The 18,745-nt window shown below is 45.0% G+C and overlaps 1 protein-coding gene across 1 annotated transcript; it reads right to left on the bottom strand.

Annotated features, from left to right (window-relative positions):
- Positions 1 to 9,229: 9,229 nt before the first annotated feature.
- LOC125908307 (uncharacterized) lies at positions 9,230 to 10,207 on the bottom strand. The gene has a single exon (XM_049610999.1). The coding sequence runs from the start codon at positions 10,205 to 10,207 to the stop codon at positions 9,230 to 9,232; it is 978 nt and encodes a 325-aa protein (XP_049466956.1).
- Between the last annotated feature and the right edge of the window lie 8,538 nt (positions 10,208 to 18,745).

The raw sequence follows: 18,745 nt of genomic DNA, 5'->3' as shown, positions 1-18,745 counted from the left end.
AAATATAATCGCGCCGTGATAAGGCCTTATTAGACGGAGGAAAATACCGTCATTTCTCGATTGGCATTTATCTGTCAAACTAAGACTTTGGCACAAAAATCCCTCTCGTACAAGGACCGTAAAGATATCAGGTCAAGTTATACAGGGTTTCCTAGCCAATCCGGCATCGTCAAAGCGTTATCGGTCGCCGTAAATACTGTTGCGGGCGTCGTAAACCCTCAATTGGGCACTGTCATTTCTATTCGGGCCTTGTGAAGTATGAATCGGGCAAAGTACAGAATGAATTGGGCCTACTTTATATTTTGTTGCTTTCTAGCTGTAAAACAATAGTTTTTTGCTAGTAGTTGAACTGATATGTAAGAAAATTCACTATTTTTAAGTTTAATCGCATAAAAAATTATTCAAATTCCTTTTTTTAAATTTTTAATTCAAACCCGTACAATGCAATTTGGTTTTACAGTGGAGCGCTGTTTATCCGGGACTTGACGTCGCACGGATAAGCGAATAACACGGATAATGAGTCATATGATATATTTTATCACCAACTCATGGTGATTTTTTGGAAATTTTTCTTATTTTTAATAAAAATAACCCAGTTTTTATTAAGTTCATGTTTTTCGAAAGAGAATTTTTAAAATTTGCCATGAATTGCAGTGTTTTTTTGTTATGACAATGTGCTTTTTCAAATATCCTCCTCATAACCCAATGTCACTTTTGTATTGAACTGTCATTTCTCAACAGCACGGATAAACGGAAAGCCGGATAAAAGGTATCCGGATAAACGGCGCTCCACTGTATATTTTTTAAAAAATATAATATGTTTGGTGATTTAATTAGGTAAACATTTTAAAATAATACATAATAAGTTAAACAACATACAAAATACGTATTTTTAAACAACTTGATGGATCAAACACACCGAAGCTATCGACACCTTCAACAGTAGGACACTTTCATTCTGTACTATGCCCGATTCATACTTTACAAGGCCCGAATAGAAATGACAGTGCCCAATTGAGGGTTTACGTCGCCCGAAAAAGTATTTACGGCGACCAATAACGCTTTGACGATGCCGGATTGGCTAGGTAAACCCTGTAAGCCCGTTTTGGCAGCTAGGTGGAAGAAGACCCAAGCGCCACAGATTAAGCTTAAACGACTGGAAAATTGAATATCCATAGAAAAAAAATGAAAGCTCCACAGCTTCATTGGTTTGATCAATAGATGGCGTATTACAACTCATCATTATATTGCTATCCTTTTCTTGTAATGTGTTTCGGCAAGTTTCATCTTATCATGACCGATATAGCCTTCTAACTTTCTGAGCAAAAATCTATATGAATGGTCGTGTGGTCAGATACGTGGGTATCAACACCAACGACCATTACTCAAATCTCACTTGTTTCAGTGCTGGTGGTTTCCATTGGAGTTTAGTATTTAAACAATCGTATCGCCGTTCTAGTTCTAGCGATGCATAACTTCAATGCGAAACCATACAACAGTACAGAGGAAATGAGAAAGGTCTCCTCCAAGCGATGAAGCTCAACTGGTTGGGGTATCCCACCAACAGAGAGCGCCACCTGCTTTTTTGCTATTTTTAGAATGCATGAGTCGTTTGCCGTCTGCTAAACGAAGTCTTTCTATATTCCGTTTAGGTAGAGAACTTGAGTCGTTTAGAAGCCGTTTAGTGGTCGTTTAGTGGATTTGTGGCACTTGGGGAATCGACGAAGAAAACTGACAGTTAGTTTTCCGCGTTTGGCGAACGCTTCAAGTTCTCGAAGGAAAGTTTCCATTGGAAATCACGGGCTGTGTTCTAATTAATTAAAATATTCACCCAAATTGATCTCCACCAAATATTGACCATGCAAAACGTAAAAAATCCATCAATACAGGCGTCCCCCGAGTTACGACCCCCTCGAGTTACGACGATTCGCAGTTACGACGATTTTAATTTTGACAGTTTAAAGTTGTCATTGAAATGAAATTGATATATTTTTTGAATTTCTGTGCTGATAATCGTTACAAACACATTTCCACAGAATTCACAACTCCCCAGTCTTGAATATCTATATCGTATAAATTTTACCCCAAAAGCCGTTTACAAATTATCGTACATTATTTGAAATAAAATACTAGATTTCATTGATTCCTACTCTACAATTTTGGTTATACACTTTAAGTTCACAGATATTCGACGTACGACTATTTCGACTTACACCTTGCTTTGGGACATTTTTTCAGTCCCAAATACAGGCGGTCCCCGAGATACACGGTACCTCTTATACGCGGATTCGGAGATACGCGGTTTTCAAAATTTGACAGATCTTTGAGCAAATTGTACTGATTTGACACATCCATTGTGAAATACCAAATAATTTCCGTATTGATCGAATGTAAAATACCATTTAAAAAGGTTTAAAACTGTTCAATTCATTAGAAACATATCAAATAATTAATTTGGTGACTAAAACCACCCCCTACTTGCAAGATTGCACGAACATTAGTGATATTTTGGCTGGAAATCACGAGATTCGACTTACGCGGAAATTCGAGATACGCGGTATTTTGCGACCGTTTTCGGTCCCCAATAACCGTGTATCTCGGGGACCGCCTGTACAGTCGTAACTCGGGGGACACCTGTACATATACAGGCGGTCCCCGAGATACACGGTACCTCTTATACGCGGATTCGGAGATACGCGGTTTTCTAAAATTGACAATTCTTTGAGCAAATTGTACTGATTTGACACATCAATTGCAAATTGCCAAACAATTTCCGTTTTGATCGAATGTTAAAAACTATTTCAAAAGGTTTAAAACAGTTATATTCAGTCAGAATCATATCAAATAATTCATAAAGTGACTAAAACCGCCCCCTACTTGCAAAATTACACGAAAATTAGTGATATTTTAGCTGGAAATCACGAGATTCGACTTACGCGGAAATTCGAGATACGCGGTATTTTGCGGCCGTTTTCGGTTCCCATTAACCGTGTATCTCGGGGTACAAGCGGAAAACCATCTGTCAAAATCGGAGCCCAGGGGGGGATCGCCAAAAGCGCTATAACTACAGGCGGTCCCCGAGATACACGGTACCTCTTATACGCGGATTCGGAGATACGCGGTTTTCAAAACTTGACAATTCTTTAAGCAAATTGTACTGATTTGACACATCAATTTTAAATTGCCAAATAATTTCCGTTTTGATCGAATGTTAAAAACTATTTCAAATGGTTTAAAACTGTTATATTCAGTAAGAATCATATCAACTAATTCATAAAGTAACTATAACCTCCCCCTACTTGCAAAATTACACGAACATTAGTGATATTTTAGCTGGAAACCACGAGATTCGACTTACGCGGAAATTCGAGATACGCTGTATTTTGTGGCCGTTTTCGGTCCCCATTAACCGTGTATCTCGGGGACCGCCTGTACACCTCATTATACCGTCCAAATAGACGTACAGCGAGAACGTCGCGCGCGACGACATTGCGCGCAACAAAAAGTAGCTAAATTTTGCAAACAGAGCTACTCGTCGCGTGGAACAATTTTGCTTCAACCAAAATAATCGAATTATCTAGTTTTTTTACAAGCCAGATTAATGCCAAACACAAAAAATTAGATTTTAACATATTTTAACCTATTTTTGTGTGTTTTCAAATATAAGACAAGTTGGTTGACTGAGTCAAATTAGCTACTTTGATCTACACAGAGTGAAATTTTGAGCTATATTTCGTCACGCGCGACGTTGTCGCTCTATGTCTATTTGGACGGTAATGGACCTTGGTCTTAGCATAAAGTGTGTTATTACACTTACCCGGCGCTCTAGCACCAATCGAACACGACATCAAACCAAGGATAATGTATTTAGAAGGTGTTAAAATCTATTTTATTACGTTTGGCATTAATCTGGCTTATAAATAAACTAGATAATTCGATTATTTCGGATGAAGCAAAAATGTCGCGCGAGACGAGTATCTCTGTTTGCAAAATTGAGCAACTTTATACAGGTGGTCCCCGAGATACACGGTTAATGAGGACCGAAAACGGCCGCAAAATATCGCGTATCTCGAATTTCCGCGTAAGTCGAATCTCGTGATTTCCAGCTAAAATATCACTAATTTTCGTGTAATTTTGCAAGTAGGGGGCGGTTTTAGTCACTTTATGAATTACTTGATGATTCTGACTGAATATAAGTGTTTTAAACCTTTTGAAATAGATTTTAACATTCGATCAAAACGGAAATGATTTGGCAATTTGCAATTGATGTGTTAAATCAGTACAATTTGCTCAAAGAATTGTCAAATTTAGAAAACCGCGTATCTCCGAATCCGCGTATAAGAGGTACCGTGTAACTCGGGGACCGCCTGTATCGCGCACGACGTCGTCGCGCGTAACGTTCGGGGCGAGTACCGGCTTCGAACGACGAAATCCGTTCGACGCTCATGAGAGAATGAGAATCATGAGATACAACTGTCAAGCATTTAAAGACGTTTATATCTACGATTTAAGGATAGTTATGTTTTGAATTTTGATTTTTTTTTGCCGTTGGTATTGGATTTCATTCGATACATCATTATTGAATGATTTGTTATCAATTATAAGGCAGCTTTACTCACTTTATATATATATATATATATATATATATATATATATATATATATATATATATATATATATATATATATATATATATATATATATATATATATATATATATATATATATATATATATATATATATATATATATATATGTTACCATGTGATTACATCATGTGATCACAGTATTCATTGAGATGAGAGAAATATATTAATTGTTGAATAGCCTTCAAGCTGAACAGTCGTGTCTTCAATTGTTTCATTTTGTACATTACAATGTTTGGCGACGAGGATTTGAGTGAATTAGAGTTTTATCAAACATCAAAAATATAAGAAGAATTTCAAGACTTTAATCTAGAAGTACTTCGAATTTCAAGACTTTGATCTAGAACCACATCGAAAATGGCTACACCTCAAGATGAAACATTCAAGCAGTTTCTTATGGAAATGGTTTCAGACATGCAGCGTAGTTCTTTGAACCAAGCTACCGTACCAGTGGAGTTTGTACCCGAAGCGCTCGCAAATAGTATTTCGGAATTTTCATTCGATCCTGAAAATGGTTTAACTTTCGATCGGTGGTATTCAAAATACGAGGACAGTTTCTTGCGTGACGGTGAAAATCTTGAAAATGCTGCCAAAGTGAGACTGTTGCTGAGAAAACTCAGTGTCACTGTTCACGATAAATATCAACATTTCATTCTACCGAAGCACCCACGAGAGTTTTCATTCGAAGATACAGTTAAAAAATTGAAAACGTTGTTTGGCACAAGATCATCATTGTTCAGCAAACGTTATAAGTGCTTCGAAACATCAATGTGTGCTGAGGAAGATTTCATTTCTTATGGGGCAAGAGTGAACAAACTATGCGAAGATTTCGAAGTGAATCGCCTAACAGCAGATCAATTTTTAGGGGCGCCACAAAAGTGGTCCCTAATTTTTTATGTCGCGAACGCGTTGGGTTTCGTGAGTAGGTAATACGGAACTTTATTTTACACTATATTATGAACGGTTGCGCACGTTCGTGCGAGAGGGTTTCACGTTGAGGAAGTTTCGAGCGCGGAGCGAAGGAAGAGGTCTGTTCGCTTTCGAGGTTGGGTCGCAAGAGAGAGAATGTGCTCGCTGACAGCAGGAAGTGTAGCGCTGGACACGCGGCGCACGTCACTTTGACACATTCGTGTGCCTGGTGAGTGCGCTCCACGGAGATCCGTGTCTTTGTCCCTGGATGTCACGATCGCTCACGATTCTCACGCCAGATGGCGGTCTGGTCGCTACAGTACTCCCCTCCTAGAGCGGTGTCACCGGTAACGTAGAGGTATGATGACCTTCCGCTGAGACCTGGTGACGCCGGTCGATACCGTCTGGTCGTTGCGGCGTAGGATGGAGGGTGGTGGGGCGTCGACGGCGGCTCGGTCGGTTTGTCTCGATGTCGTCGGGTGCGATGGTGGTGCGGGTGTCGTCTGATTACGCACTGGTTGTTCGCGCGACGTCGGTTTGGAGGCTGCGGTGGCGTCTCTGCGGTCCGAATTTGCCTGGACGTCCGGTAACGGCAGAGTTTCCGAGTGGTCGGTTGTTGGCGGCAGCAGGTTTGTCGTTAGCCCTTCCCACGAGCACTGCGGGGCCGGGGTGGCTTCCTCTTCTGCGCCATACGCTGGTTTTAAGCGGTCGATCGAAACCAGCGTTGGCTGTCCACGTAGGAGTATCTGAAAAGACTTAGGATTGCGTGTGAGAACCTTATATGGACCGTGGTAAGGTGTAGTTAGTGCAGGTCGGACGGTGTCGTCGCGTATGAACACGTGAGTACACTTGTTCAGATCGGAATGCACGAACGGTGTGCGGTTGGTATGCCAAGCGGTGCTCTGTGGTCGAATGCTGCTCATCGTCTCCTCTAACGTTTTGGCGAAGTCGGATTGGTCGGCGAGGGCATTTTGCGGTTTCGCGATGAAGAATTCTGCCGGGATGGTCAACGTCGTTCCATACACAAGTTCGGCTGGCGAGGCGTTGATGTCATTTTTGAACGTGGTTCGTAGCCCAAGCAGTATTAGCGGTAGGTGTTCGCTCCATCTTGCGGTGTCTTTGCAGGTGATTGCTGCTTTAAGAGTGCGGTGCCACCTCTCGATTATTCCATTTGCCTGCGGGTGATAGGCTGTCGTACGGATGTGTTTCGTTCCTAGGGCTTTCGTCAACTCTTTGAACAAGGAGGATTCGAATTGTCTCCCTTGGTCCGTTGTTACGTGCGCCGGAACTCCGAATCGGGCGATCCAGTGGAATAGTAGTGCTGATACGACGGTAGATGCGGTGATATCCGAGATCGGTATTGCTTCTGGCCAGCGAGTAAATCGGTCGATTATCGTAAGGCAGTATCGGTTACCGTTACTGATGGGAAATGGTCCAATGATGTCTACGTTGATATGACTGAACCTCGCTGTTGTTGCAGGGTATGGTATCAAGGGGCTTTTGACGTGCCTTCCTACCTTAGCGCGCTGGCAGGCTAAGCAGTTCCGAGCGAAGTCCTGGGATTCCTTCCTTGCATTGAGCCACACGAAACGCTCTGTTATTAGTCTAGCTGTGGCGCGGGCTCCGGGATGACTGAGATCATGTACGGCGTGGAGAAGTTGTGTTCGAAACGATCGGGTGATGTACGGTCTGATGATACCTCCAGGGCAGTCGGCGTAGAGTGACTTGGGGCTTCCCGGTATTGGTGTCTTCTGCAGGAACAAGTCCGTCTGAATTTTCCCACTGAGAATGTCGGAAAGTTCAGGGTCGCGCTCTTGTTCTTCTGCTAATCGCTCATAATCGATGGTCGGTGTCGCGTGCACTGTCTCTATGCGGGAGAGCAGATCGGCTGTAACGTTGTCTTTTCCGGCGATGTGACGGATGTCGGTGGAAAACTGGCCAATGAAGTCTAACTGCCGGGCTCGTCGAGGTGAGGCGTTGTCGTGCGTTTGTCGGAAGGCGAAGGTTAGAGGCTTGTGGTCTGTATAAATACAGAATTCCCGACCCTCTAGCTGGTATCGGAAGTGTCGTATGGCGAGATAGATGGCGGTAAGTTCTCGGTCATAGGTCGAGTACTTTTGCTGTGCCTTTTCGAGACGTTTCGAGAAGAAGCCTAGTGGTTGCAGGTCTTCGTTGGTGCGTTGGTGAAGTACGGCTCCGGCTGCGAAATCTGAAGCGTCGGTCCATAGAGAAGGTTCGGCGTTCTTCACGGGATGTGCCAATAACGTTGCACGTTTCAGTTGCTCTTTGCATTGGGCGAATGCTTCGGAAGCTTCTAGCGACCAGGTTAATGGCGTTCTGTCCTTCTTTTTGTTACCTGGAGTCATCTCGAGAAGTATACCTTGCGTTTCCAGGGCGTGCGGCAGAAAACGTCGGTAGTAGTTTATCATGGCGAGGAACTTCTTCAACTCCATAATCGTCGTTGGCTGTGGCAGCTCGCTGATGGCTTGGACTCGATCGGGGAGAGGACGAATACCAGAAGCGTTGACCAGATGGCCCAGAAAGGAAATCTCGTTCCGGTAGAACTCGCACTTGGCTGGATTGATGGCTAGTTGGTGCTTCTCCAATCGTTCGAAAAGTTGGCGTAAGTGTTCGTGGTGTTCTGCCTCGGACGTTGATGCTACGATCATATCGTCGATATACGGGAAAACAAACTCGAGTCCTCGTAGGACATCATGGATAAGGCGTTGGAATGTTTGCGCTGCGTTCCTCAATCCGAAAGGCATGGTAGTGAACTCGTAAAGTCCAAAGGGTGTCGTGATGGCTGTCTTCGCTATATCATCCGGATGAATTGGTATCTGGTGGTATGCTTTGTGCAAATCGACCTTGGAAAATATGATCTTGTCTTGCAAATGCATCGTGAAGTCCTGTAAAAACGGTAGTGGATAACGGTCGGGTACGGTTTTTGCATTTAGGGCGCGGTAATCACCACAAGGGCGCCAGGTGCCGTCGGCCTTTTTTGTCATATGTAGCGGGCTGGCCCAGCTGCTATTCGAGGGGCGGCACACTCCGAGCTGGACGAGTGATTCGAACTCTTTGCGGGCAGCTGCGTACTTTTCGGGTGGTAATCGGCGAGGTCTTGCGAATGTTGGTTGCCCCGTCGTTTCGATTCGGTGTGTCACTTCGGACTGCAGTAAGGTGCCAGGAGTGGATAGTGCAGTTAACCCGGGAAATTCCTTTAGGAGAGTGGCGATCGGTGAGGTGGAATCACATACTTTTACGGTTGGTTCCGACGGGTTTTGGCTCGGCACTCCGGTAGAACGTACGTTCGTTAAGGCGTCGACAAGACATTTTTTGCGCAAGTCCACGAGCAGATGGAAATGTTGGAGAAAATCGGCTCCAATAATCGCTGTCCCCACGTCTGCGATGATGAAGTTCCAAAGGAAAGATCGGCGAAGTCCCAAATCGAGAGTATAGAGCGACTCTCCGTAAACCTGGATTGGTGTAGAATTAGCGGCGAACAGCTTCATGGTGGAGGGTTTACTCGGGACGGAACTGTGTTGTCGAGGGATTACTGAAACGTCTGCACCGGTATCGATTAAGAATTTGATGTTAGTTTTTGGATCGGTTATTACGAGACGATAGCTATGGGTCGAAAGTACGTGTATCTGTTGAGGTTGGCCTCTGGTTAAGCGTCAATCGGAAGCAGTGGCCGAGTTACTACCCTGCCGCCGATTGTTGAAGGAGCAGGGGGCACGACAGTTCCGCGAAGCTTGCCCGTACTGCGTGTGGTAATAGCAGTGTCCGCTGGGTGTTACCGCATCCTGGTTCGGTTGACGTTGCCGGGTACGTGAGCGTGGTCGCGCGCGTTCTCGTTCGTTGAGCCTGCTCAGTACGGCGTCCAAGCGCTGACCTAATTCCGTTACTTGCCGAGAAAGACGTTCGAAGTCCTCGTTGCGTACTTCGTGGATGGTTTGGTACGGGCCCGTTCGGTGGTATAACGCGAACGAATCCATAACAGAGTCTGCTACTTTAGCTCGATCGTTGGTATCCGTGTTAGTGGCAATAACGGCGGACTGGACGTATGGCGGGAGACGGCCGATCCACAAATCTACCAGCATAGAGTCCGTCATTGCTCCATTTGCGGCGCGGCGCATCTCCGCTAATAGCTGCGATGGTTTTCGGTCCCCGAGGTTCATTTCGGCAAGCAGACGATGCAAGCGGCTTCGTTGCGACTCTTCGAAGTGCTCAATTATTGCACGCTTTGCTACCTCGTAACGGTCCGTAGCGTACTGTCGAATGTTCTCCAACAGGGGGCGAAGCTCAGGAAGGACACGAAGTGGTATACGCGTTCTAAGAATGTTAAAACGGCGAATATGTTGGTTCGTGGTGATATTCCACGCATCGAACCAGTTTTCCAATGCGAAGAAAAAGGTTTGAATGTCAGTGGTGTCCAACTCCGGTGGTTTCAGCTGCATGGCATTCAAAGTGTCAATCTGCGATTCGGGCGGCATAAACATGGCGTCGCAGGCGGACGGCCCTGGTACGCGCGGGGTATTCGGAACGGGCGGTGTTGGTACGTGAGGCGATTTGGATCCACTCGCGGCTGGATCGGCACTCGGGGTTACGCCATCGGGAGTCGATACGTCGCGGACCGGCGGACTGTGCAACATCCTTACGACTAAGGTTAGTTAAAAAAGGGTGGATCTTACCTTAGTGGCGGGGGCGCAAGCAAGTCCAGCTGATGTTGGCTAGGTCGATCCTTCGGTGACGAAAAATCCGCACACGCGGTCGATCGTGTTAGGATTAGTCGCTCGTTGGCTGCGTTCGTCGATGACGCCGGTGGTGTGAGAAACGAGGGGCGATGATCTTCGGTAGCGTTCGGTCGGTGGTGTCGGCGAGAAGAGAACGATGGCTGCGTGCGCTGACGACGTCTTCGGTGCACGGTCGAAAAAAATGACGAACGTAGCTCGAGCAAAATTCTGACGCAATCCGCTCGGTGTCGGCCTGCGCACATTCACCCACACACACACACACACGGTGCACACACAAAAACCGCGTGGGTCTGGAGCGCGCTCGGCGGTACGTGTGAGGTTATGATCGGCGGGTGCGCAAACACGTACGGGTACCAAAATGCTCGGCGGTTGTGCGACACGGCGCGGGGTGTGTCAGCAAAATGTTCGGCGATCGCTCAGCACCGAGAGGAAACTTTTCCGCTAGAATCGGTCGCTCCGTCGGGTAAAAATGTTCCAGAACCGTGTTCTTCACTGTCGGCCACCTTCGGTGTCGATTTGCACTCACGTGGGTTCGGGGTTTGTGCACGGGGTTTTTTTTCGCTGGCTGCGCTTGCGTGGTGCCTCCTTCGTGGTCGGCCGCTCCTCGATGATGGGGGGGAACGTTGTCGTCGGACCGGACCGTGGAACAATGGAAACACGTTTTTTCCGGCTGGACACGGTGTTCGTCAGGTTACCACTCACTCACTCGCGCACGCGATCACGTCGGGGTCACCAGTTTTAGGGGCGCCACAAAAGTGGTCCCTAATTTTTTATGTCGCGAACGCGTTGGGTTTCGTGAGTAGGTAATACGGAACTTTATTTTACACTATATTATGAACGGTTGCGCACGTTCGTGCGAGAGGGTTTCACGTTGAGGAAGTTTCGAGCGCGGAGCGAAGGAAGAGGTCTGTTCGCTTTCGAGGTTGGGTCGCAAGAGAGAGAATGTGCTCGCTGACAGCAGGAAGTGTAGCGCTGGACACGCGGCGCACGTCACTTTGACACATTCGTGTGCCTGGTGAGTGCGCTCCACGGAGATCCGTGTCTTTGTCCCTGGATGTCACGATCGCTCACGATTCTCACGCCAGATGGCGGTCTGGTCGCTACAAATTCAAATCGTTAATTTTCGTCATTGGATTACGTTCACCAAAGGTAGCTGATTTTAGGACGAGGATACTGGCAAAACTGTAGAAGAAGAAGGAGTTGAATTAACACTAGAAAAATTAGTACACGAATGTGAACGGATGCAAAACTTGAAACTCGACACTGCGCTTGTGGAAAAGAAAACATCGGTAGATATATCAGTCTGTGCAATCAAACAGAATCATCTTCTATCATCACAATCTGATCCACGGGCTAAGGTAGGCGATTATAAAAAACTTCCTAAAACACCATGTTGGCAATGCGGTGGGATGCACTTATCAAAAGATTGCCCGTTTCAAAAGCATTTTTGCAAAGCATGCCACAAAGTAGGCCATAAAGAAGGTTACTGCAATTGTGTTACACCAAAAGCAAAAAAGCAGGACTTCGTGAAGAATCCTAAGACAAATGCAATATTTTCCGTTCTACAGCTAAATGGAAAATCACTTAGGAAATTTTTACAAGTAACCATACTAGGCAAAAGCATTTGTATGCAATTTGACACTGCATCGGACATAACCATAATTTCAAAACAATCATGGTTGAAACTTGGATCACCAGAACTTAAACCTACTAATCATTCAGCAAGGTCTGCTTCTGGAAACATGTTGAACATATTAGGCGAACTTACTAGCACTGTTCAGTTCAAAGATGTTTTGAAAAATGCATCATGCTTTGTATCAGAAAACTCCAATTTGAATTTGTTCGGATTAGATTGGATCGAATTGTTTGGTTTAGAATCACAGCCTCTCTCATCAATTTGCAATCGTGTTCAATCATTTCAAACACCAATTTTGCAATACAAAGAGGAATTTCCAAACGTTTTCAATGAACATCTTGGTCTGTGCAAAAAAACAAAAGTCAAGCTGTTCTTGAAACAGGATGCTCGTCCAATTTTCAGACCAAAGCGTCCGGTGCCATTTACTGCATTTTCAAAAGTTAACGAAGAGATCGATCGTTTGGAAAAATTGAACATTATCACGCCTGTCGATTTTTCTTCGTGGGCTGCACCTGTAGTTATCGTTAAAAAGCCGAATGGAAAAGTGCATATATGTGCAGACTATTCCACAGGTTTAAACGCTGCTTTTGAATCAAACCACTATCCATTACCTGTTCCGGAAGAGATTTTTGCAAAACTTAATGGATCAAAGGTTTTTAGTATCATTGACCTTTCAGATGCATATCTGCAAGTCAAAGTCGATGATCCCTCCAAAGAATTGCTAACCATTAACACACATAGGGGTCTCTACCGGTTCAATAGATTAGCGCCTGGGGTAAAATCTGCTCCTGGAGCATTCCAGCAGCTCATGAGTGGTATGATATCGAATCTTGAAGGTACTGAATCTTTTCTGGACGACATTATAGTGTTCAGCAAAACAGAACAAGATCATCACACATTTTTAAGAGCACTTTTCAAGCGTATGGAAGATTACGGGTTTCACCTTAAGGACGAAAAATGCAGTTTGCTTCAACAACAAATAAAATATTTGGGACACATCGTAGATGCTAGCGGAATTCGTCCAGATCCTTCCAAAATTGAAGCAATAACAAACATGCCTGCACCTACCAATGTTACAAGCCTTCGTTCATATCTTGGTGCTGTAAACTTTTACGCGAAGTTTGTAAAGAACATGCATCAATGGAGACGGCCCTTGGATGAATTATTAAAGAAGGATGTTTCATTTAATTGGTCAAATAACTGTGAATATTCCTTCAACAAAATTAAAGAAATATTGCATTCAGATTTGCTTTTAACACATTATGATCCAAAGAACGAAATCATCATAGCAGCGGACGCATCAAAATATGGCATAGGCGCAGTGGCCATGCATCGTTTTGCGGATGGCAACATTAAAGCAATTGCACACGCATCACGTGCACTTTCCAAAGCAGAAATCGGTTATAGCCAGATCGAGAAAAAAGGTTTAGCTATAGTGTTTGCGGTGATGAAATTTCATCGGATGATTTTAGGAAGAAAATTTACACTCCAGACGGATCATCAACCTTTGCTACGAATTTTTGGATCAAAGAAAGGTATTCCACTGCACACAGCTAATCGTCTGCAAAGATGGGCTTTAGCATTATTATGCTATGATTTTGAAATAGAATACATATCTGCAACTAATTTTGGATATGCGGACGTTCTCTCGCGGCTCATGAACAATTACTCCAAAACAGATGAAGAGTTCGTTATAGCTTCATTACAATCGGAAGAGAACATCACAGCAGTATTGGGTGAAGCTATTGAATCGTTACCTATAACATTCAACATAATTCGAAATGCAACATTAAGGTGTCCTGTGTTGCAGGATGTTAAGAAATTGTGTGAAGAAGGATGGCCTAGACGAGCTGAAACTATCGAAAATGAAGAAGCTCGTGGATATTTTGCTCATCGAGAAGCCATCTCAATAGTAAAAGGATGTCTAATGATGGCAGATCGAATAATAATTCCAGAAGAATTCCGAAATCGCATTTTAAAACAGCTGCATCGAGGACATCCCGGGATAGAACGCATGAAGTCAACAGCGAGAAGTCACGTATTTTGGCCGAAATTAGACAAGCACATTGAAAATTTCGTTAAGAACTGTGATAGTTGCATGAGCCAAGCCAAATCACCATGCCGACTTCAACCACAGCCATGGCCACAAACAACCAGGTCGTGGGAGAGAATTCACATTGATTTTGCGGGTCCATTTTTCGATAAATTTTTATTTATCGCTGTGGATGGTTACTCGAAATGGCCAGAGGTGAAGATTATGCCATCGGCAACAACATCATCCACTATAGAATTCCTCGAAGAGTTATTTGCGCGGTATGGGAATCCATCAACAATTGTTTCAGGTAATGGAAGTCAATTCACATCCACGCAATTCCATAATTTCTGCAAAGAAAATGGAATCAATCATTTAAAATCAGCTCCATACCACCCACAGTCCAATGGTCAGGCAGAGAGATTTGTGGATACTTTAAAACGAGGACTAATGAAAATAAACAAAGGAGAAAAAATAGCGAGATCTCTACAGGTTTTCCTGCAGGTTTTCCGATCAACACCATGCAGAACATTAAACGGAAAAACGCCAGCTGAACTCATGTTCGGAAGGAAAATGAAAACGGTGTTAACTTTGTTGGAACCCGAAAAGGAACATCAAGTCTCAATCAAACAAGTAAGACGAAGCTTTCGGAAGGGAGAAAATGTCTATGCGAAAGTGTATTCAAGAAACAAATGCAGTTGGGCAGCTGGTGTTGTCATCGAGCGGATTGGAAGGGTAAATTACAATATTTTATTAACCGATATACATGGAAGTCGAAAACTCATTCGAAGCCATATCAACCAATTAATGTCAAAAACGTGTGATCAATCAGACGAAAAATCAAAAAGTCCTTTAAATATTTTGGTTGATATGTTTGGACTTAAACGGGAAATAGTAAATGTGGAGACCACAAATGGACAAGAAACATTAGTTACACCACTTCAGCAGGAAATATCAAAGTTTGAGACCACCAACGAACAAGAGGTAATAGTTGCGCCTAATTCACCATCAATTCCACAATTGGAAACAGCAGATTTGGAAACTGAACAAGAAATAACAATCGCACCTATTCCAGCACTTCTATCAGAAGAACAAGAACAACCATCAAATTCCGTTGATCGTCTAGTTCGAAACAGGACGACCAAAAAGAAATATTAAACGGCCAGAAAGGTTCGCTCCATTTTTCGTAAAATGGAATTAAAAAAAGGAGATATTGTTACCATGTGATTACATCATGTGATCACAGTATACATTGAGATGAGAGAAATATATTAATTGTTGAATAGCCTGCAAGCTGAACAGTCGTGTCTTCAATTGTTTCATTTTGTACATTACAATAATATATATATATATATATATATATTGCTCTGTAATGGGATGGGATCCGAAGCCCTCCGAGGGATAACATAGGCTCTCCCATCCAACTCCTATTCCGACACGTCCTCGTCGTGCAGAGTGGTAACATGTGCCTCCATATATCCTAGCTTGGGTACACGGGCTAGATCCAACCCCTTGGGCGGATGGTGGCATATGGCGAACCAGGAGGGGGGTGGGTATCCCAGGAAACTGGGTGCCTGAACGTCGGGGGGGCAACCCGACGAAAAATAAAATGGCCACGTGGGCGCAGGGCCAGTCACCCAGTCTCACGTAACAACTGACTACAGAAAGCATCAGAAGGATACGAAACGGACTTAACGATACCGACCCAACGCAATGCCCCCGGACAACGATAAAAATGGGCTCATGGAACGTACGCACTCTTAGCAAAGCCGGAGCCTTGAAACAACTTGATGACGCCCTAGCCACACTGAGCATGGACCTCGTAGCTCTACAAGAGATTCGGTGGCTAGGGAACGGTGTGCACAACAGGCGTGGTAAGCAATGCTACGACATTTACTACAGCTGCCACGACCGCCACCACGTGCTCGGAACGGGTTTCGCCGTAGGTCCCCGGCTGAAATCCGTAATCATAGATTTCAAGGCTATAAACGATAGGCTATGCACCCTGCGCATGCGAGGCAAGTTTTTTAATATAAGCCTCATAAACGTTCACGCCCCTACCGAAGATAAAGAGGAAGAGGAGAAGGACCTTTTTTACGGCCGCCTCGCTAGAACTATAGATGCGTGCCCCAGGCATGACCTCAAAATCATCCTGGGGGACTTCAACGCAAAAGTCGGTAGGGAGCCAATGTACCGCCAATACACTGGCTGTCACAGTCTGCATGAGCACAGTAACGATAATGGTAGTAGATTGGTCCAGTTCGCCGCAGCGAACAATCTGGTTGTAGGAAGTACCAAATTTGCGCGGAGGGACATCCACAAAATGACGTGGGCGCACCCGGATGGCGAATCCTTCAACCAGATCGACCACGTGTTAATAAGCCGCCGACGACAGTCGAGCCTGTTAAACGTCAGAACTTATCGAGGAGCCAATATCGATTCCGATCACTACTTGGTTGGCTTAGTGATACGTTGTAGAATCGCCCGCCCCCGCGCCAATGGGGGCGGAGAAAACACGCAGCCTCGGCTCAACACGGACTCTCTAAGGGACATTACTGTCCAACAGGAATTCAAAGCCGCTTTAGACGAGTCTCTACTACCAGAAAACAGATATGAAACTACGAGCGAGAGGTGGAACGCTCTAAAAACAAAAATAATAAACTGTGCAAGAAATATACTCCCACCACGTCGTGGCAACACCAAATCTGGCTGGTTCGACGATGAATGCAGACTAGTGACCGAACGTAAGAATACTGCATACCGAGCAATGCAGCAACGGCATAGAACGCGGGCATGCGCAGAGGAATATTCACGGCTCAGACGCGAAGAGAAACGAGTTCACCGCTCCAAGAAGCATGCTTTGGAAGAGCAAAACATGCGGGAACTCGAGCAAACCAGAGAGGCGTACGGACCGACACGAAAGTTTTACCAAGCGATAGCAGGTCACCGAAACAACGTTGCACCTAAGGTAACCTGCTGTCGCAACAAGGATGGAGATCTGGTCAGTAACCAGCCAGAGGTCCTCTCGCGGTGGGCTCAGTACTTTGATGAATTACTCAATGACCAGTTTAGCGAACAGCTAGAAGCGCCGCTAGCAGATAATGTCATGCTACTGCCACCTAGCATAGAAGAAACACGAAAGGCTATCCGTCGGCTGAAAAATAACAAGGCACCCGGAACCGACGGAATTGCAGCCGAACTGGTCAAGAATGGAGGTGCACGACTAGAAAACGAGATTCATCAAATTGTTACTGAGGTGTGGGATAGCGAATCGATGCCTTGTGATTGGAATCTCGGCATCATCTACCCCATATACAAGAAGGGAGACAGGTTGGACTGCAACAACTACAGGGGTATTACGGTGTTGAATACTGCCTATAAAATATTCTCCCTGATCCTTCAGGATCGCCTTGTCCCGCACGTCGAAGAGATAGTAGGAAACTATCAAAGAGGATTCCGAAACGGAAAATCAACCACTGATCAGATCTTCACCATGCGGCAGATCTTGGAGAAGATGGCTGAATACAGAAACGACACATACCATCTCTTCATAGATTTCAAAGCCGCATACGATAGCATAGCCAGGGTAAAACTGTACGACGCTATGAGCTCATTTGGAATCCCGGCCAAACTGATAAGGCTAGTTAGAATGACTATGACCAACGTCACATGCCAGGTGAGGGTGGATGGAAAACTCTCAGGACCTTTTGCTACCACCAAGGGTCTGCGCCAGGGGGACGGGCTTGCCTGTCTCCTATTCAACTTGGCGCTAGAGAGGGCCATCCGCGACTCGAGGGTGGAGACTACGGGAACCATCTTCTATAAGTCAACCCAGATCCTGGCATACGCTGATGATATAGACATCATTGGTCTGCGGCTCTCCTATGTAGCAGAAGCCTACCAAGGGATTGAGCAGGCGGCAGAGAACCTCGGATTGCAGATAAACGAGGCAAAGACCAAACTGATGGTGGCAACATCAGCGGACCTACCAATAAATAATCCAAATCTACGTAGGCGTGATGTACAGATAGGTGAACGCACTTTTGAAGTCGTCCCAGAATTCACCTATCTTGGGTCAAAGGTCAGCAACGACAACAGTATGGAAGTTGAGTTGCGCGCAAGGATGCTGGCTGCCAACCGGTCATTCTACAGCCTGAAAAAGCAGTTCACCTCAAAGAACCTGTCGCGACGGACGAAGCTGGGACTATATAGTACCTATATAGTACCAGTACTCACATACGCCTCTGAGACATGGACACTGTCCAAATCTGACGAAGCCCTCTTAGCCGCGTTCGAGAGGAAGATGCTCAGAAGGATACTTGGCCCCGTATGTGTGGAAGGACAATGGAGGAGCCGCTATAATGACGAGCTATACGAGATGTACGGCGACCTCACTGTCGTACAGCGTATTAAGCTCGCCAGGCTCCGGTGGGCTGGCCATGTTGTACGCATGGAAACGGACGACCCAGCCCGTAAAGTCTTTTTAGGCCGTCCACAAGGACAGAGGAGGCGTGGTAGGCCCAAATTGAGGTGGCAAGATGGCGTGGAGGCGTCCGCCATTAAGGCCGGGATAACGGACTGGCAGACGAAGGCGCGAGACCGTGAGCGGTTTCGGACACTCCTGAGGCAGGCCAAGACCGCAAAGCGGTTGTAGCGCCGGATAAGTAAGTAAGTATATATATGTGTGTGTGTGTGTATATATACCTATATATCTGTATATATATACATATTGTATTTATATATCTTTATTATTATAGATATTTGTATT

The sequence above is a fragment of the Anopheles coluzzii genome, chromosome 2, assembly GCF_943734685.1.
Source record: "Anopheles coluzzii chromosome 2, AcolN3, whole genome shotgun sequence".
In the NCBI taxonomy this organism is placed as follows: domain Eukaryota; kingdom Metazoa; phylum Arthropoda; class Insecta; order Diptera; family Culicidae; genus Anopheles; species Anopheles coluzzii.
Note: the sequence above shows the minus strand (reverse complement) of the source record. Positions and strands in the feature narration are given on the sequence as shown.